The 22713-nt window shown below is 30.1% G+C and overlaps 2 protein-coding genes across 4 annotated transcripts in view; one reads left to right on the top strand and one right to left on the bottom strand.

Moving 5' to 3' along the window:
- LOC142222513 (uncharacterized) overlaps window positions 1-4472 on the top strand; it is a 57338-nt gene extending 52866 nt beyond the window's left edge. For 2 of the 3 annotated variants that reach the window (XM_075292808.1, XM_075292725.1), the window contains exons 6-8: window positions 114-299; window positions 381-519; window positions 4191-4472. In XM_075292808.1, coding sequence (XP_075148923.1) covers window positions 114-299; window positions 381-519; window positions 4191-4321 — 456 coding nt within the window. In that variant the 3' untranslated portion in view covers window positions 4322-4472. The remainder of the gene's footprint in view (window positions 1-113; window positions 300-380; window positions 520-4190) is intronic. The other variant, XM_075292889.1, reaches the window with a different exon arrangement.
- Window positions 4473-7288: 2816 nt separating this feature from the next.
- Window positions 7289-19363, bottom strand: LOC142219526 (uncharacterized). Its single transcript, XM_075288475.1, has 3 exons — window positions 18749-19363; window positions 8072-8217; window positions 7289-8001 (listed from the first exon to the last, which is right to left on the bottom strand). The coding sequence occupies exons 1-3, from the start codon at window positions 19029-19031 to the stop codon at window positions 7774-7776; spliced, it is 657 nt and encodes a 218-aa protein (XP_075144590.1). The 5' UTR covers window positions 19032-19363; the 3' UTR covers window positions 7289-7773.
- Between the last annotated feature and the right edge of the window lie 3350 nt (window positions 19364-22713).

Below are 22713 nucleotides of genomic sequence, written 5' to 3'. Positions count from 1 at the left end.
TTGATTAATTGCCATGGCTTAAATGACCTTGCTACTAATAAGGGTTATTTGAAATTATTTGAATTGAATAGTTTTCTCCAAATAAAAATATTTTCCATTTTGTTTCATTGTAGCTTTCGTTTCGTTTGTGTCATGGCATGCGGGAACGTAAAGTAATGGAAGTTCGACGAACCTTAAATTGCCCTCTGGATAGTACAAATGAAATCACATTGGCCTTGGATCGTTCAATACGACAACATTTACATGATACCATTGAAACGTTTCCTCTGGGTGAAATTGAAAGATCTGTTTTTAATCAGGTAATGAATGCGCTTGGATAAATGAGGTGGAACTTGATTTTGCCTAATATTTTCACAAAATGTTTTTTATTATACCTTTAGGTTCTATCAACGCTGCATGAATACTCTTGTTTGGAATCATGTCCTCCTTTGACGCATTATGTCAGTGCCTGTGTACGTTTAGCTTGGAAAATGGTGAATCAAAAAGTGCCCTATTATCTGGATAATGATTTCAATTTGGGTAAGTTATAAACACTAATTTTCAAATTGAAGCAATATAATATATAGTAACGAAAATATCAAACCCAAGGAAAAAATGAAAATGTCTTTTTCATTTTGCTAATAATTTTTACTTACATCTGCGAGACATTGAGTTGATTCAGTTTTTCAAACACTACCCAGAAAAAACTCATTACCAAAGTCTCATATTCTGCTAGGATATAATCATGAGTGCTACCATCTACAATACCATCTAGCAATCTACTTTGAATCTCGTATTAAGAGTTCGAGCCCTACCGGGAGGTTTTTAACCACACTTTAGTTTTTAAATTTGGATTTTTAAATTCACATGTTTTTAATTTTCGTTTTTTAATTTAATTTAATTAAAACCAAGTATATATGGTCGAAAGATCCGCCAGTCCGTATACTCCACCATGGATTGCGTCCGAAATTTTACTAAAAATTGGTGTTCTTGTGGCTGTTGTTGATGACAAGGTAGTTATGGAGTCTATGTTAGATAAAAAAGTCAGATTAGTTGATCCCTTTATATAGAGAAGTCTATAAATAATTATGATGCGATTTAAATCATTTTTCGCATGGAAGTAGAAGGCTAAATTTCTACCGCATCGGATGGAATTTCCAAGAGACTGGAGGTCAAATCTGGAAATCGGTTTATATGTGGAGGCTATATCTAATTAGGGACCGTTATGGGCCAGTTTTGCATGGTTTTTAGAGACCATGTACTAGCATCCAGTTCCAAATTTCAAACGTATGTTATAAGAGGTGTTCTCTTGCAAGAGGCTCTGTAAGCACAGTTGCCATAGTCGGTAGAATTCTATCAAACATGGTAGATAGTTTGCTGTGGTACAAATAATTCTTTTTTATATTTCCATTTTGGTATAGAAATAAAATGTTGACACAATTTTCTATATAAATAACATTTTGACACAATTTTCTATAGCAATAAAATTTTGACACAATTTTTTATAGAAATAAAATTTTGACAAAATATTCTATTGAAAACAAATTTTGACAAAATATTCTATAGTTATAAAATTTGGACAAAATTATCTATAGAAATAAAATTTTTTACAAAGGTTTCTATGTAAATAAAATATTTGCAAAACTTTCTATAGTAATAAAATTTTGACAAAATTTTCTATAGAAATAAAATTTGAACAAAATTTCCTATAGAAATAAAATTTCAACAAATTTTCTATAGAAATAAAATTTTGACAAAGTTTTCTATAGAAATAAAATTTTGACAAAATTGTTTATAGAAATAAAATTTTGACAAAGTTTTCTATAGAAATAAAATTTTGACAAAATTGTCTATAGAAAAAATATTTTAACAAAATTTTCTTTAGAAATAAAATTTTGACAAAATTATCTATAGAAATAAAATCTTGACAAAATTTTCTATAGAAATAAAACTTTGACAAAGTTTTCTATAGAAATAAAATTTTGAAAAAATTTTCTACATAAATAAAATTTTGACAAAGTTTTCTATAGAAATAAAATTTTGACAAAATTGTCTATAGAAATAATATTTTAACAAAATTTTCTATAGAAATAAAATTTTTTAAAAATTTTCTACCTAAATAAAATTTTGAAAAACAATGACAAAGTGTTCTATAGAAAAAAAATTTTGACAACATTGTCTATAGAAGTAAAAATTTAACAAAATATTCTATAGAAATCAAATTTAGACAAAATTTTCTATAGAAATAAAATTATGACAAAATTGTCTATAGGAATAAAATGTTGACACAATTTTCTATAGAAAAAAAAAATGTTGACAAAATTTCCTATAGAAATAAAATTTTCACAAAATTTTCTATGGACACATTTTGCAAAGATTGAAATAAAATTATGACAAAATTTTCTATAGAAATAAGACTTTGACAACATATTCTATAGAGATAAAATTTTGACAAAATTTTTTATAGAAATAAAGTTTTGACAAAATTTTCGTTAGAAATAAAATTTCAACAAAATTTGCTATAGAAATAAAATTTTGACACAATTTTCTATAGAAAAAAAATTTTGACAAAATTATCTATAGAAATAAAATTTTGACAAAGTTTTCTATAGAAATACAATTTTTAAAAAATTTTCTACCGAAATAAAATTTTGACAAAATTTCCTATAGAAATAAAATTTTGACAAAATTGTCTAAGAAATAATATTTTAACAAACATTTCTATAGAAATAAAACTTTGACAAAATTTTCTATAGAAATAAAAATTTGACAAAGTGTTCTATAGAAATAAAATTTTGACAACATTGTCTATAGAAATAATATTTTAACAAAATTTTCTATAGAAATAAAATTATGATTAAATTGTCTATAGAAATAAAACTTCGACTAAAGTCCCTATAAAATAAAATTTTTACAAAATTTTCTCTAGAGATAAAATTTTGACACAATTTTCTATAGAAATAAAATGTTGAAAAAATATTCTATAGTCATACAATTTCTATAGAAATCAAATTTTGGCAAAATTTTCTATGAAAATAAAATATTGACAAAAATTTTGACAAAAGTTTCTATAGTAGTAACATTTTGACAAAATTTTCTATAGATATAAAATTTTGAGAAAATTTTCTGCAGAAATATAACTTTGACCAAATTTCCTATAGAAATGAAATAAAATTTGAACAAAATTTCCTATAGAAATAAAATTTTGACAAAATGTTCTATAGAAATAATATTTTGGCACAATTTTCTATAGAAATAAAATTTTGACAAAATTTTCTATAGAGATACAATTTTTCCAAAATCTTATATAGAAATAAAGTGTTGACAACATTTTCTAAACAAAAAACATTTTGACAAAAATTTTTAAAGAAATAAAATTTTGACAAAATTTTACAAAGAACTAAAATTTTGACAAAATTTGTTTAAGAAATAAAATTTTCCAAAGAACTAAAATTTTGACAAAAGAAATATTATTTTGCAAAACAAGATTGTTTTTTTTTTTGGTAGTTTTTTGTAGTAAAATTTTCTCCAAAATTTGGTAGATTATTTTTGAGTCGAGTGGCAACGTGTTGGTGAGTCAAATCTGGGGATCGGTTTTTATAGGGGCTATACCTTAAAGTCGTCCAATATGGACCATTTGCAATACCGTCCGACCTACATTAATAAAAACTTGTTTCGTTCGGAAGTTAGCATGATTTTCGCAGATGAACGGACGGACATCGATAGATCGACTCCGAATTTCACCGCAGCCCAGAACTTACATACTTTATAGCTTCTTAGACTTATTCACACAACTCCGTTTGATCTGAATTTTGCACTCGTATGGATGTAAAATTACAATATTTGAAAATGACCCTCATTTCTTATTAATGTTCAAAGGATACAACTATAGACGTCAATTGCAAAGTTTGACGACTTTTGGACAAAGAAAAAACTTTATATCAGAAAAATGTGTCTTCCATGCTAAGCACAATTCGCATTCGTATTTTAAGGACATAAAATCTTTGGCCACACAACAATATTTTTGTCAGTGGAGTAGGTCAATATAGAAAACCTCTATAAGCCAAACAAAAGACGATGGGGCGATAAAATGTTAACATTGTATAAAATTGTCATGAATAAATAATATTTTAAAAAATAAAGTGACCGAACGATATCATTACATCTAATATCCTTGTAAATCACATTCATGATTTTTTTAACTTTTTCAGGTTTTCTACGTCTTGAAAAACATGATCGTCATTCCCAAGCTGATCGTCGATCGGATCTAATAAAAGCTTTCCTTTGGCCAGCATTAATGCAGAACAATCACTGTGTATTCAAAGCAATTGTGGTAACTTAGCCGCTACCTAAAGCCGTAAAAGCAGACGAAATACAAAGCATTTATATATAAGAAAAATTCGATTATCTGTATATATAATTTCCATAATAAAAAAATATAATATTTTTTATGTATTAAGAATAATAATATTTAATTAAAAAAAATATTTCACAAATATATGATTACTTAAAAATGTATGTAAAAATAAGATAACATATTGGTTGGTAAAAATATAATGTAAATATTAAGAAACAAATCATTTTTGAGAATCTTTAAAACCGAATTAATAGTAACCCTGAAGTAGAAGCTTCGAAAATAAAAATATATATACCTACAAATATGTTTGAAATAATAAATAATTTAATAACAATTTCGAAAACATTATTCTTTTGAACACCTTATAATATCAAATTTTAATGCAAAGTCTATAATCAAATTTATATAATAAATAAAATAATTTAGAGATCTTTGGATCAATGCACGTCAAAGCATCTTAACGTATGGAATCACGGTTTCCAGAATTGGCAGAATTCTAACAAAAATTGTATTTTGCATAATTACAAAATAAAAATACTGTTTGGTAGATTATGCCAAATTTTCCTCTCAACCTAAGAGGCATTTCTATAGAAATAAAATTTTGACAAAATTTTATATAGAAATAAAATTTTCACAAAATTTTATATAGAAATAAAATATTCACAAAAATTTTCTATGGCAACATAAAATTTTGAAAAGATTGAAATAAAATTTTGACAAAATTTTGTATAGAAATAAAACTTTGAGAAAATTGTCTATAGAAATAAAATTTTGACAAAATTTTCTATCGGAATAAAATTTTTACACAATTTTCTATCGGAATAAAATTTTGACAACATTTTCTATAGGAATAAAATTTTGACACAATTTTCTATAGAAATAAAATTTTGACAAAATTTTCTATAGAAATAAAATGTTCACAAAATTTTTATTGGCAACATAAAATTTTGCAAAGATTGAAATAAAATTATGACAAAATTTTCTATAGAAATAAAATTTTGACAACATATTCTATAGAGATACAATGTTGACAAAATTTTCTATAGAAATAAAGTTTTGACAAAATTTTCTATAGAAATAAAATTTCTACAAAATTTGCTATAGAAATAAAATTTTGACAAAATTTTCTATAGGAATAAAATTTTGACAAAATTTTCTATAGAAATAAAATTTTGACAAAATTTTCTATAGAGAAAAAAATTTCGACAAAATTTTCTATAAAAATAAAATGTTTACCAAATTTTCTATAGAAATAAAATTGTGACAACATTTTCTATTGAAACAAAATTCGCTATAGAAATAAAATTTTGACAAAATTTTCTATAGAGAAAAGAATTTTGACAAAATTTTCTATAAAAACAAAAATTTTGAAAACATTTTCTATAGAAATAAAATTTTGACAACATTTTCTATAGAAATAAAATTTTGACAAAATTTTCTATAGAGAAAAAAATTTCGACAAAATTTTCTATAAAAATAAAATGTTTACCAAATTTTCTATAGAAATAAAATTGTGACAACATTTTCTATTGAAACAAAATTTCGACAAAATTCGCTATAGAAATAAAATTTTGACAAAATTTTCTATAGAGAAAAGAATTTTGACAAAATTTTCTATAAAAACAAAAATTTTGAAAACATTTTCTATAGAAAAAAAATTTTGAAAACATTTTCTATAGAAATAAAATTTTGACAAAATTTTCTATAGAAATAAAATTTTGACAAAATTTTTTATAGAAATAAAATTTTGACAAAATTTTCTATAGAAATAAAATTTTGACAAAATTTTCTATAGAAATAAAATATTGACAAAAATTTCTATAGAAATAAAATCTTAAGAAAATTTTCTATAGAAATAAATTTTTGACAAAATTTTCTATAGAAATATAAAATGTTCTATAGAAATTTTGACAAAATTTTCTATGGGGAAAATAATTTTGACAAAATTTTCTATAGAAATAAAGTTTTGACTAAATTTTCTTTAGAAATAAAATTTCGACAAAATTTGCTATAGAAATAAAATAGAGAAAAATATTTTGACTAAATTTGCTTTAGAAATAAAATTTTTACCAAATAAAATTTTGACAAAATTTTCTATAGAGAAAAAAATTTTGACAAAATTTTCTATATAAGTAAAATATTGACAAAAATTTCTATAGAGATAACATTTTAACAAAAATTTCTATAGGGAAAACAATTTTGACAAAATTTCCTATAGAAATTTTCTATAGAGAAAAATATTTTGACAAAATTTTCTATAAAAATAAAATTTTTAGCAAATAAAATTTTGACAAAAATTTCTATAGAGAAAAAAATTTTGACAAAATTTTCTATAGAGAAAAATATTTTGACAAAATTTTCTATCAAAATAAAATTTTTACCAAATTTTCTATAGAAATAAAATTGTGACAACATTTTCTATAGAAATAAAATTTTGATAAAATTTTCTATAGAAATAAAATTATGACAAAATTTTCTATAGGAATAAAATTTTGACACAATTTTCTATAGAAAAAAAAAATGTTGACAAATTTTCTACAGAAATAAAATTTTCACACAATTTTTTTTGGCAACATAAAATTTTGCAAAGATTGAAAAAAAATTATGAAAAAAATTTCTATAGAAATAAGATTTTGACAACATATTCTACAGAGACAACATTTTGACAAAATTTTCTATAGAAATAAAATTTTTACAAAATTTTGTATAGAAATAAAATTTTGACAAAATTTTCTATAGAAATAAAATATTGACAAAAATTTCTATAGAAATAAAATTTTGAGAAAATTTTCTATGGAAATAAAATTTTGACAAAATTTTCTATAGAAATAAAATGTTTACAAAATGTTCTATAGAAATATAATTTTGACAAAATTTTCTATAGAAATAAAATTTTGACACAATTTTCTATAGAAAAAAATTTTGACAAAATTTTCTATAGAAATAAAATTTTGACACAATTTTCTATAGAAATAAAATTTTGATTATGTTTTCTATAAAAAACAAATTTTGGTAGATTATTTTTGGCTCGAATGGCAACCGTGAATGGTATACAGTACAAACCACACGAAAGAAATCGTTAAAGCTAATTAAAATAACTAAATTAACTTTAATATTTTGTACTGAATTGTCCATACTGTTTACAACTCCCGAAGATGCTTAATAAGATAATTGTGAAATATTAAGAAAAATAATTACAATTTAACCAAAAATCATGTGCTTAAAAAACAAAACATATTTTTTTATAAAACTGAATTTCATCCATTCATTACATTTTTCTTTATAAATATATGACTCTTACAATTTATTTTAACTAATTTGGTAAATTACTATTTCTTCCTTAAATTGGTATTCTTAAAATAGAAGCATTGATTTTCTATCTAAATTGTCTCTTTTATAAATGTTGAAATTTACGATATCATAGACTATTGTGAACTTTAAACTACAATCGGTTTTAAAACTAAACTTAGTGTACACTCCTTATTTGTACATTGCAATGTATTGTGCTTATAAAATTCTATGATTTCATTTGGTGTACGATATAATCTCTCTTGGCGTTTTTCTTGGCCTATGGCAAATAATTCGGTACCAGGAATTTGACGTATGAATAGATGAAAGAAATGCTCTTGGGCGTATATGCTAACTATATACTTTATGCTAATATCCTGTAAGAACAAAATAAAAAATGAAAGAAATTTGTAAAATTCACAAAGTATAGCATTTACAAAAAAATACCTCTTCTTTATAAGGTCTCACCAAACATGTACCATCTTCTCTTCCGGCAAGTATTTCTTCGGCTGTTCCTCTATCCACGGTCCTATAAAATACTTCCGTTTCGATTTTTCTCTTTTCAATTTGTAAATAATCCGCATCGATATCATCTGAAAGGTAATACAAATTAGTCATTACAAAAAAATTATTTATTTAAAGAATCTATATTTCGTGATTTTGTTCACAACAAAATATCTATCATTACAACGTTATTTATTCTTTGTAGTCAATATCAGGGCTGCGGAGTCGCAGTCTGCAGATTTTGCTGGAAGCACGGTTGCCACAGTTGGTAGAATTCAACCAAAAATTGTAGATTTTTTACTGTTCGGTAGATTTTGCAAAATATACCTCTCCAAATAAGAGGATACATAAACTTTCTATAGAAATGCAATTTTGACCAACTTTTATATAAAAGTAAAATTTTGACAACATTTTCAATAGAAATAAAATTCTTACACAATTTTCTATCGACATAAAAGGGAGCCACCGTGGTGCAATGGTTAACATGCCCGCCTTGCATAGACAAGGTCGTGGGTTCGATTCCTGCTTCGACCGAACACCAAAAAGTTTTTCGGCGGTGGATTATCCCACCTCAGTAATGCTGGTGACATTTCTGAGTGTTTCAAAGCTTCTCTAAGTGGTTTCACTGCAATGTGGAACGCCGTTCGGACTCGTCTATAAAAAGGATGTCCCTAGTCTTTGAGCTTAATATAAAATCGGGCAGCACTCAGTGATAAGAGAGAAGTTCACCAATGTGGTATCACAATGGACTGAATAGTCTAAGTGAGTCTGATACATCGGGCTGCCACCTAACCTATCGACATAAAATGTTTACAACATTTTCTATAGAAATAAAATTTGGACAAAATTTTAACAAAATTTTCTAAAGAAATATAATTTTGGCAAAATATTCTCTAGAAAAAAATGTTGACAAAATTTTCTATATAAAATAAATTTTGACAAAATTTTCTATATAAATTAAATTTTGAAAAAAAATTTCTATAGAAATAAAATTTTCATTCGTTTTGTTTTGTTATTGTTGGTTTCTTTCTTTGATCATTGTTGTTGTCTTTGATTTCAGCTTAAAACCATGCAGTGACTAAACTACAAGTGTAGCTTGACCAACAGAGGAAAATAATGTTTGTCAAATTTATTTGGTCTATAGTGCAAGATTGTTGGATGGACGCACGTTTCGGAATTGCCACATTCCTCATCAGCATCCTCTACCTGCAGCAAAACTATCAACCAATTATCTGAATAAATTCAGGCAGTTCACTAAACCCAAAAGTGAACCACACTTGAACCTTCCGAATAAAGGGTTTACACGATAGCCGGCTTATGCCGAAATAAATTCGTACAAACATATCTCTTTTCCTTTGCCACCGTCAAATCATCGATTTGAGTGCAATTGGCTGGGTTTATTTTAAGCCTGCTTCCTCTTTTTATACCCTCCACCATAGGATGGGGGTATATTAACTTTGTCATTCCGTTTGTAACACATCGAAATATTGCTCTAAGACCCCATAAAGAATATATATTCTGGGTCGTGGTGAAATTCTGAGTCGATCCGTCGCTATCTTCCGAACGGAATAAGCTATCGACTTGAAACTTTGCACAAGTAGTTGTTATTGATGTAGGTCGGATGGTATTGCAAATGGGCCATATCGGTTCACTTTTACGTATAGCCCCCATATAAACGGACCCCCAAAGAAGCAAATTTCATCCGGTCCGGCTGAAATTTGGTACATGGTGTTAGTATATGGTCTCTAACAACCATGCAAAAATTGATCCACATCGGTCAATAATATATATCAATATATATATCAATATAGCCCCCATATAAACCGATCCCCAGATTTGACCTCCGGAGCCTCGTGGAAGAGCAAAATTCAACCGATTCGGTTGAAATTTGGTATGTGGTGTTAATATATGACCTCAAACACCCATACAAAAATTGGTCGAAATCGGTCCATAATTATATATAGCCCCCATATAAACCGATCCCCAGATTTGACCTCCGGAGCCCCTTGGAAGAGCAAAATTCATCCGATTCGGTTGAAATTTGGTACGTGATGTTAGTACTGATATTTAACAACCATGCCAAAAGTGGTCCATATCAAAACCAAAACCATGCATTGACTATACTACAAGTGTAGCTTAACCAACAGAGGAAAAGAATGTTTGTCAAATTTATTTGGGCAAAGCCTATAGACTGCAAGATGGTTGGATGGACGCACGTTTGGAAGAAAATAAACCCAGCCAACTGCACTCAAATCGATGATTTGACGGTGGCAAAGGAAAAGAGATATGTTTGTGCGAATGTATTTCGGCATAAGCAGGCTATCGTGTAAACCCTTTTTTCGGAAGGTACAAGTGTGCTTCGCTTTTGGGTTTAGTGAACTTCCTGAATTTATTCTGATAATTGGTTGATAGTTTTGCTGCAAGTAGAGGATGCTGATTAGGAATGTGGTAATTCCGAAACGTGCGTCCATCCAACCATCTTGCAGTCTATAGGGCTTTGCCCAAATAAATTTGACAAACATTCTTTTCCTCTATTGGTTAAGCTACACTTGTAGTTTAGTCAATGCATGGTTTTAAGCTGAAATCAAAAACAACAACAATGAAATAAAATTTTGACAAAATTTTCCTATAGAAATAAAATTTTGACAAAATTTTCTATAGAAATCAAATTTTTTGACAAAATTTTCTATAAAAATAAAATTTTGACAAAATTTTCTATAGAAATCAAATTTTTACAAAATTTTCCTATAGAAATAAAATTTTTTGACAAAATTTTCTATAAGAATAAAATTTTGACAAAATTTTCTATAGAAATAAAATGTTGACAAAATTTTCTACAGAAATAAAATTTTGACAACATTTTCTACAGAAAATTGTTTTGTTTTGTAGTTTTTTTCTCCAAATTTTGGTAGATTATTTGTGGCTCGAATGGCAACCGTGATTCGGAGCCGGAGTCGTAAAAATTTTGCTCGACTCCGACTCCGGCCAAACCAAAATTTTAAAAACGCCACCGTAGTACAATGGTTAGCATGCCCGCCTTGCATACACAAGGTCGTGGGTTCGATTCCTGCTTCGACCGAACACCAAAAGGTTTTCAGCGGTGGATTATCCCTCCTCAGTAATGCTGGTGACATTTCTGAGTGTTTCAAAGCTAAGTGGTTTCACTGCAATGGGGAACGCCGTTCGGACTCGGCTATAAAAAGGACGTCCCTTTTCATTGAGCTTAACATAGAATCGGGCCGCACTCAGTGATAAGTGAGAAATTCACCACTGTGGTATCACAATGGAATGAATAGTCTAAGTGAGCCTGATACATCGGGCTGCCACCTAACCTAACCTTGTTGTAACTAAAAAAATATTTACCCAAATTTGATTTCATCAGACATCCGAAAACGTTTTATTTTTTGCTTTTATAAAAAAAAATAAAAAACATAGTTTTTTTTTAATATTTGTCCGAACAAAACAAATATATTCCATTCTGAAAAAATGGAAAAAAAACTGTTAAAACTTTGTTTTGTAACTGATTGATTAAAAAACGCTTTTGTAAAGCTAAGAAAATTACAATTAGCCTTTGGTCTCCCATCTTTTCACTACCTCTGCTTGTTCAAAAGTTGGTCTCCCTTCGTTTCACTACCCCTGCTTAGTCAAAAGTTGTTATAGCAATCCAAACAACACGAACAATTTAAAAATACATATATGCCCATATACAAAAAAATTTTATTGAGAGTTTATCAAACGAATTTATACACCCAGAAAAAAGTATCTTCGAAACTAAAGGAAAAAATGTTCATCAATTTAGTTTAGCCATTTTATTTCCACTCAGTTAATATTTTGTGTGAAATAATAAAATTTACTTGTTTCAGTAAAAAATCCTAAACTGAAAGCAGTTAGGAATATTTCATAAACTAGAATAGGGCATGGAATTTTAATAATACTGTTTTCTTCGCTGGGTATAAGAATTTACTACTGAACAAGAAAATTTTATTCACTGATAACAAAGCATTCGTAAAAATAAACAAAAACCGAACTAAAAACAAGTTTCCTCAAATTTAGTAAGATTTCTTATAAAATGATAATTCTGACTTCCTTTATTATAGAAAGCTTATCATACATACGAATAACACTTGGCATAGAAAAATCTTTTAGTTCATTCGTACTAATAAGTATTCAATCCTTTCAAAACTTAAGGAAACACACTTGTTAGAATATAGGAAAATTTCCTACATTTCTTTTATCTACCTGTAATCGATACCTGTCTTTTATGTAATCGATATGTTTGCGCGTGGGTTGTTTTTTTAGTTGGAATCGCGTTGTTATGGTATACGGAGAGATTGTTAAAAAATAATATAGTAAATAATATTATAAAAAACAAGTAAGGAAAGTCTAAAGTCGGGCGGGGCCGACTATATTATACCCTGCACCACTTTGTAGATCTAAATTTTCGATACCATATCACATCCGTCAAATGTGTTGGGAGGCTATATATAAAGGTTTGTCCAAATACATACATTTAAATATCACTCGATCTGGACAGAATTTGATAGACTTCTACAAAATCTATAGACTCAAAATTTAAGTCGGCTAAAGCCCTAAGGTGGAACACAATGTTAGTAAAAAAATATGGGAAAAATTTAAATCTGAAACAATTTTAAGGAAACTTTGCAAAAATTTATTTATGATTTATCGCTCAATATATATGTAATAGAAGTTTAGGAAAATTAGACTCATTTTAACAGCTTTTCGACTAAGCAGTGGCGATTTTACAAGGGAAATGTTGGTATTTTGACCATTTTTGTCGAAATCAGAAAAACATATATATGGGAGCTATATCTAAATCTGAGCCGATTTCAACCTAATTTGGCACGCATAGCAACAATGCTAATTCTACTCCCTGTGCAAAATTTCAACTAAATCGGAGCAAAAAATTAGCCTCTGTGGTCATATGAGTGTAAATCGGGCGAAAGCTATATATGGGAGCTATATCTAAATCTGAACCGATTTCAACCAAATTTGGCACGCATAGCTACAATGCTTATTCTACTCCCTGTGCAAAATTTCAATTAAATCGGAGTAAAAGATTGGCCTCTGTGGTCATAGGAGTGTAAATCGGGCGAAAGCTATATATGGGAGATATATCTAAATCTGAACCGATTTCAACCAAATTTGGCACGCATAGCTACAATTCTAATTCTACTCCCTGTGCAAAATTTCAACTAAATCAGAGCAACAAATTGGCCTCTGTGGTCATATGAGTGTAAATCGGGCGAAAGCTATATATGGGAGCTATATCTAAATCTGAACCGATTTCAACCAAATTTGGCACGCATAGCTATGATGCTAATTCTACTCCCTGTGCAAAATTTCAACTAAATCGGAGTAAAAAATTGGCCTCTGTGGTCATATGAGTGTAAATCGGGCGAACGATATATATGGGAGCTATATCTAAATCTGAACCGATTTCAATAAAATTTAGCACACTAGACTACACTACTAACTGAACTCCTAGTGCAAAATTTCACCCAATTTGGGGTAAAACTCTGGCTTCTGGGACCGTATTAGTCCATATCGGGCGAAAGATATATATGGGAGCTATATATAAATCTGAACCGATTTCTTCCAAAATCAATAGGGATCTATTCTGAGCCAAGACACATACTTGTGCCAAATTTGAAGTCGATTGGACTAAAACTGCGACCTAGACTTTGATTACAAAAATGTGTTCACGGACAGACGGACAGACGGACAGACGGACATCGCTATATCGACTCAGGGACCCACCCTGAGCATTTTTGCCAAAGACACCATGTGTCTATCTCGTCTCCTTCTGGGTGTTGCAAACATATGCACTAACTTATAATACCCTGTTCCACAGTGTGGAGCAGGGTATAACAAATAAAATATATAAAATATTTGTTATTTTAAATTAGTGAGAAAAATGTTCGTTTTTTGAAAATTGGTTTATAAAAAAGAAAACACCAGCAGAATAACAACCCCTTCATTCGACTTCATTTTGGAATCTTCTATTATCAGGTAATATTCAGTGACGCTACCATTTTGTGAAAAAATTGGTTTTGGATTTTTTTGTTTATATTTGTAGGTATTGAAATTGTAAAAGGTGGACAAAATTGCTAGGCAGCAAATTATTCAAAGTGAAAGGTACTACAAGAAGAAAAAATGTGTTTTAATATTTCAAGGCCAGTCGATGCTGTTGATTCTAAATAAATATATTTAATATATTAATAAAACATGTCTTTTATTGAAGAAAAAAGTGCTTATATAAATACATAAAATTGTATTTAAGGTAAGGTAAGCAGATCTAAATTTGAAGTAAAAGGTTTATCACAAATATGTAAGATTTGTCCAAATGAATGAAAAAAGTTCAATAAAATCATTCCATATATGAATTCAATTCAGTTAATTTTTTTCATTCTGTAGTATAGTGGTACATAAATATAGGAAAATATTAACTAATATACGGAATGAATTCTACCTAATTTTTACGAAAATCACATCATTCAAACAAATAACAAGTATATACGGCCGTAAGTTCGGCCAGGCCGAATCTTATGTACCCTCCACCATGGATTGCGTAGGAACTTCTACTAAAGGCTGTCATCCACAATCGAATTACTTGGGTTGCGATAACACTTGCCGATGGCAAGGTATCGTAAAACTTTTTAACACTGTCTTCAAAATTGTAAGTTAGCCCATACGGGGTATATATTAAACAAAAAAAGGCCGATTAAATACGTATATAATCTAGTTTGACAAATATTTCTATAAAAATAAAATTTTGACAAAATTTTCTATAGAAATAAAAATTTGACAAAATTTTCTATAGAAATAAAAACTTGACAAAATTTTCTATAGAAATAAAATGTTGACAAAATTTTCTATGGAAGTAAAATGTTGACAAAATTTTCTATAGCAATACAATTTTGACAAAACTTTCTATAGAAATAAAATGTTGACAAAATTTTGTATAGAAATAAAATTTTGACAAAATTTTGTATAGAAATAAAATGTTGACAAAATTTTCTACAGAAATAAATTTTTTATAAAATTTTCTATAGAAATAAAATTTTGACAAACATTTCTATAGAAATAAAGTTTTGACAAAACTTTCTATAGAAATGAAATTTTAACAAAACTTTCTATAGTAATAAAATTTGACAAATTTTTCTATGGAAATAAAGTTTTGGTAGATTATTTTTGGCGATATGGACCAATTTTGTGTAATAAGTCATCGGCTATATATAACTAAAGACCGATATGGACCAATTTTTACATGGCTGCTAGAGGCCATATATTGACAAAATGTACCAAATTTCAACCGTATCGGATGACTTTTGCTCCTCCAAGAGGTTCCGGACGTCAAATCTGGGGACGGTTTATATGGGAACTATATATAATTATGGACCGATATGGACCAATTTTTGCATGGTTGTTAGAGACCATATACTAACACCATGTACCAAATTTCAACTGGATCGGATGAATTTTGCTCTTCCAAGAGGCTCCGGAGGTCAAATCTGGGGATCGGTTTATATGGGGGCTATATATAATTATGGACCGATATGGACCAATTTTTGCATGGTTATTAGAGGCCGTAAACTAACATCAGGTACCAAATTTCAACCGGATCGGATGAATTTTGCCCCTCCAAGAGGCTCCGGTGGTCAAATCTGGGGATCGGTTTATATGGGAGCTATATATAATTGAGGACCGATATGGACCAATTTTTGCATGGTTGTTAGAGGCCGTATACTAACATCGGGTACCAAATTTCAACCGGATCGGATGAATTTTGCCCCTCCAAAAGTCTCCGGAGGTCAAATCTGGGGATCGGTTTATATGGGGGCTATATATAATTATGGACCGATATGGACCAATTTTTGCATGGTTGTTAGAGACCATATACTAACATCAGGTACCAAATTTCAATCGGATCAGATGAATTTTGCCCCTCCAAGAGCCTCCGGAGGTCAAATCTGGGGATCGGTTTATATGGGGGCTATATATAATTATGGACCGATATGGACCAATTTTTGCATGGTTGTTAGAGACCGTATACTAAGACCACGTACCAAATTTCAACCGGATCGGATGAATTTTGCTGCTCCGGGAGGCTCCCCAAGCCAAATTTGGGGATCGGTTTATATGGGGGCAATACGTAAACGTGGTCCGATATGGCCCATTTTCAATACCATCCGACCTACATCAATAACAACTACTTGTGATAAGTTTCAAGTCGATAGCTTGTTTCGTTCGGAAGTTAGCGTGATTTCCACAGACGGACGGACAGCCGGACAGACGGACAGACGGACGGACGGACAGACGGACAGACGGACGGACGGACGGACATGCTTAGATCGACTCAGAATTTCACCACGACCCAGAATATATATACTTTATGGGGTCTTAGAGTAATATTTCGATGTGTTACAAACGGAATGACAAAGTTAATATACCCCCATCCTATGGTGGAGGGTATAAAAATGTCTTTGGCGCTATACGAAGTTCAACTTTCTTCACAATGAGTTCATTTTAACTTAAAGAAGGGGTCACTTTTTTCTGGGTGTACGGGAAAAGTAGGTTCAATATTTACTTTTTTTGTATATGGGGGATAATTTTCAGTACATATAGATTTGTTGCCGATTTTTATAAAATTTTGTTTTGCGCCGATGAATATTGTTTTTTGAACAATTTTTATTTCATTAATAAAAAACAAACTATATTTATTTGATTGTTTTTTCAAACTACAAAACATACCATTTGTACGTTTTTTTGTTTTGTTGAGTTAAAAATCGGATGTCTGAATTGGATGTAGTTTATTCTATGTTTTCTAGAAGGTTAGACTAGAAGATGGGCTGACGGGCCCTCTATATAAACGTATGTCTTAATTTAATTTATAGAAAAAAATACTTTCGACTCCTAAAATGCTATGGTTTTTCGGTAGGCAATTGGTAAAATTGTAAAATTTAGAGCTTTTTACACACATGAATACAGTGGTGCCAATATTGGAGATTTTCCCCCGAATTGGGGATATTTTTCGTGGTTGGGGACTTGGGGATTTGGTGGGGAATTTTCATAAATTTGGGGAGTTTTGCGGGGATTTTTTTCTATGGAAAACGGTTCAGTATAATAAATCGGATTTGCATTAATTTTTTTTTTTTATTTCTACATTATTAAAGAAGAATCACAGCGGATTTTCAAAATAGAAATACATTCTCCCATGTTCCGATATTCGGAATTGTAAATAGCAAGATTTCATTGTTCTTTTGACGAAAAAAATAGAGATACATTCGGACTTCTCATTAATGAGAACTATATTACCAAGATTTAAGTTAATAAGATTCAGGGTTAAGAAATTATGGCTAAATGAAAATTTTGCGGTTTGTGATTCCGAATTTCGGAACATGGGGGATTGCTGCTCTTTAACGGTATACAATAGGGTTCAAATTGAGATTTTGGTCTAGAAACGAACACACAATTTTATTATGGGCGCTCAAGGGCTAATTTTTTAATTTTACTCAGCTATACAAAGATATATTTTTACAATTGCGAAATCATTTCGTGAGGGCTCGGGCCTAACCTTTGCCACCATATCAGTGTTCATCACTGATTTGGACAATATGTTCCATAAATATAGAAATGATGAAGATAGTTCACCTTCATCTGGATCTACTATTACGGTGCCACTCGTATCTATCAAAGTTTGAAGAATCTTTTTTTTATTTCTACAAAAAAAGTTGGTCAAAATTTTACTTCTATAGAAAATTTTTGTGTTTTGTATTTCTATAGAAAATGTTGTCAAAATTTTATTTCTTTACAAAATTTAAGTACCTCTTAAATGGGATTAAGTTATATTACCCCGAGTCGGAGCCGATGCTGATGAAAAATGCTGAAGTCGGAATTGGGCAAATTTGGCTTGACTCCACAGCCAACGACAATATTTTCTTCAGTGTTCAAATTGACTTTTGATATTGGCAATAATGTATTGGGAGCCACAGTGGTGCAATGGTTAGCATACCCACCTTGCATACATAGGGTCGTGGGTTCAACCCCAGTTTCGACTGAACACCAAAAAGTTTTTCAGCGGTTGATTATCCCCTCTCAGTAATGCTGGTTACATTTCTGAGTACTTCTCTATGTTGTGTCACCGCAATGTGGAACGCTGTTCGGATTCGGCTCTAAAAAGTAGGTCCCTTATCATTGATTTTAACATAGAATCGGACAACACTCAGTGATAAAAGAGAAGTTCACCACTGTGATATCGCAATGGACTGAATACTTTAAGTGAGCTCGACATATCGGGGTGCCACTATACCTAACCTAACCTACTATACACCACTTTAAATATTAAAACCTATTTGAATTGTTCATCACAGCCTATTCCGTATTTAATTATTAGATCATAGTTTTGAATACAAAAAAAAAGTATTTAAAAAGTTCTTCACTACGCAAATTCAAAATAATTGAATTGTATATCACACGGTCCCCAATTAATAATCGTAGTACACACAAACCCCTTCATAACAGTGGTTCAGTCAGTCACTCAGTCATTCTGCATTCCGCCGGCATTCAATAACAACGACATCGACAACAACAGCAACTTACCTACTATGACATAATCGTGAAGTATTCTCCCAGATGGTTGTGTTAAATTCAAATGATTCTCGGGTGTATCGTAAGCGCCCTCATAATCCGATAAATCGCCCATCGATTGCTGATGCTGTTGATGATATTTGTGACAGCAACTGCAATCGTCTTCGCCGCAGCAATAGCAACAGCAACATAATTTTTGCGAAGCACACCTCGAACATTTTATGGCAATATTTGAAAAGAACCGGGCAAGTAAATTGTGTAAAACTGTCCAATAGACACGTAAAGACCAACACATATCGCTAGCAGCCACATTGACCACCACACGGTAGCGGAGGGAGACGATCAAACCGTTAAATTTAACGAAAAATATACTGGTCACCCGGAAGATATTTTGGAAACCAGATTTTATTTGTTTTTTCTTTCACAACGAAATATTCGAATATGAAATATTACAACTCTTTGATTTTGTTTTTGAAATTTTTTTAATGTGTTAGATTAAATATCTTTTTTTTTGTTATTTTTATTTTATTAATTAGTGTTTCAGTATTGATCTCTTTGGCGTATATGCTGTTAATCTAAACTTGATGTTGTACGCTAATTTAGGATCACTCGACGACATGTTTACGATAGCAGGTTTTAATGAATACTAAACACATAACAACTCTTTTTGATACATATTAATGACAAGTGTAGCGTTTCTCATACGAGGCTTGAATATTAAGGCCAAGATCAAGTCTGGTTTGATGACAATATTTGAAATGAAATGATTTTTTTTTTTGGCGCCATGAATATGGACCCCGCGAAAAAGAACCTCAAAATCTGAATTAGGAAAAAATATTTGTAAAACAACAGCACCAATTTTGTATGTTTTTTGAAGTGTAACTTCATTTTATTTTTGAGGGTTTTATTGAGGCATTATACTAATAGAAAAAATTACGTACCATAGTCGTGAACGGACGGTGACAAAACAAAACGGAAACGTTCACAAAAACTCAAAACGGAATGTTCACAATTTCGTCCACGGGCGTTCACGATTTCATGAAGTTCATTCGTTTTTCTTTGGCCATGAAAAGTCTTAAAATAATCGTTAGGCGTTATTATGGCAACTCCCTCGGTGGTGTAATGTGCTAAGGCGACTGTTAAAGCGTATGGTGCAGAAAATACAGGTTGGAGTCACGCTGGCGAAATTTTATACCCTCCACCATAGGATGGTGGTATATTAACTTTGTACACCCTCAAAAAAAATCGCTTCTCCAACATATGTACCAAACATATTTTGCAGGAAGCACAGATATTATTGAATACTGCCGAAATATTAATATGTTTGTTTTATGTGAACATATTATATGTTTGGAAGCATTTTGAGCCCAAAAATATTATATGCTTGGAAGAATTTTCCCAAAGAAGATTGTGCTCATTCCCTCCCATAATTTTTTCTTGGCACCTTTTTCTGTAATACAAATAATGTTGAAGAAATTATTAAATTTTATATATTTTTTAAATTTTAGCTTTCGCCTGGACGGAGAATCGAACCATACAGTTTGTATCCACTGGGCTACGTAGCTGTTATAGTCACCAGTAGACTATTATCGTTATAAGTTACATTTATATAGCATAGTTTGCAGCGCCCACGAGCCCATGCAAACATAACATTATTTAACAGAAACATACATTTGTTGGCCACGTGGATCAGTGGTTAGCATGTCTGCCTTGCATGCAAAGGATCGTGGGTTCAATCCCTGCTCCGACCGAACCATTTTTTTTTTAATTTAATTTAAATTTTTATAATGAATCTTCGAAATGTGGGTTATTAAAGATTTACAGTTAGAAACAATGCTTGATATAAACGAAATGGATTGAGCTTTTGGATAAAATATTATTTTTTATTGCAAAAGTAACAATTTTGTAACAAAAACCTGTTTTTGGTATAAAAGTTTGAAATTTTGGAAGGAATTCAAAGACTCTAACAAAATAAGAACGTGGAGTCGAGTATAAACATACATAAATAATTTTATAATATACACATAAATTTATTTAGGCGTGAACAGTTTTTACTAGCATTTAACACCATTTTAAATGCATTTAAAACTTATCGTGTTTTGTACTTAATTTCATTTTTAACTTTAAGGCCGGTATTAAGTTGGCTTTATCGCTCTAAAATGACCATGTTTTCCTTTTACTTTTCTTTAATAATTCATTTTAAAGAAAATAAACTTATTCAATTGTTTTAGCTGCAAAACTCGAACTTAATGCCCGCTTTTATATTTGAAGGTGTCCGTCAATTTCCTTTGTCTGAATTATTTGACTTACTCCTCGTACGTTCCGATTTCTTTTAACGAACCAAGAAAAAAATTGTGCCCATAATGCCAAAATGATAAACAAAACACATGTCCACACATACATAAAATGATGCTCTCAAGGCGAAAACACATGCTGTTTTTTTTTTCAATGTCTACTCCTTGGTTCCGAATATCTAATCTCTTTACTCCGAATACTCATTCTAATATTCAAATTAAATAATATATAGACTTAAGCATATCAAATTTTTGGCCTTATCATAAAACAGTTTTCTGAAACAACATACAAGCGGTTTCACAGAAATTGGTCTCTTTTGATTCTCTCGCTGTGTTATGTTGATATCTTTCGTCAACCCTCCCGGTTTCCATCTCTATTTCTTTCTCTATACTCTCTCACTCTCTCTCTCTCTCTCTCTCTCTGTCGCTCTCTGAATAAAATATCACAACATATATATGTTTACTCGAAATTTGTAAATTTATAAATATTTACATTCACTCATATTATATTGTAACATATTAACATATGTGTCCCAAACATTTAGTGTTAGTTTAGGAACATTACATGTTTGCACTTAAATAAATTGTGTTTAAAAATTGTGCCCGAAACACATTTTGTTTATATCGGAACATATGAAAAATATATTTTTCTAACAGTGTATATATATTCTGGGTCGTGGTGAAATTCTGAGTCGATCTGAGCATGTCCGTCCGTCCGTCTGTTGAAATCACGCCAACTTCCGAACGAAACAAGCTATCGACATGAAACTTGGCACAAGTAGTTGTTATTGATATAGGTCGGATGTAATGATGTATATCGAATTTTATGTTAAGGTGGGTATTAAGTTCGAGTTTAGTCGCATTTTTTCACTAAAGTGAAAACTAAAACAGTAAAAAAGGCATAGATATTTATTTCAGATTTTATTATAACTTGGTGGGGAATGGCCCAAAACACATTTTCACAAAATTTGTATTCCTTAAAATGGATTTTTAAAGAAAAGTAATCGTGAAAAAATAACGAATCGAGCGGCTAAACTCGAACTTAATACCCACCTTTATACGAAAAATAAAATCTTGCGATTTGCGTTTCCCAATATCGAATCATGGGATTATTCTTTTCATACCACCCTCGTTGGTCATATTTAACGAGCATGGTCCAAATGGTGAATATGATTTTGATGATACTCGCGCGATCGCAATGGTGATATTTAATATTTCAAATTTACACAAAAAGCAAACCATCTCTCTTTAGAACAAACAATTAATTAAAATAAATAAAAACAAAAACAACGATATCAGATCCTATTGTCATACTCTTTTCGCCATAACTGGCAGTGAAGTGTATTACATATACGAGTATCTTCAAAGCCTTATCCACCCAACAAATGAATATGTATGTAAATTTTCATGCATTCATGAACATTAGACCCTATCGAAAAACGAATAAAAAAACTAACGAGATTGTTGGTTATACCGCAGTCACATTAGGCTGGAAATCTACTAAAAGTCGATCCCTTTTTTATAAGGCAAATAACAGTTGAAATCTATTAAAAGTGGATTTTGAAAGTGTAATATGAGTGAGGTAATCAAAAAATATATAAAAAACGAACGTTTTTAGCTAAAGGCCGGTCTATGTTCATTCTTGCGAAAAAAATTATAGAAACCATTTTTTCACACATAGAA

The sequence above is a fragment of the Haematobia irritans genome, chromosome 1, assembly GCF_050003625.1.
Source record: "Haematobia irritans isolate KBUSLIRL chromosome 1, ASM5000362v1, whole genome shotgun sequence".
Taxonomy (NCBI): domain Eukaryota; kingdom Metazoa; phylum Arthropoda; class Insecta; order Diptera; family Muscidae; genus Haematobia; species Haematobia irritans.
The sequence above is the reverse complement of the archived record's forward strand: the minus strand, read 5'-3'. Positions and strand labels throughout refer to the sequence as shown.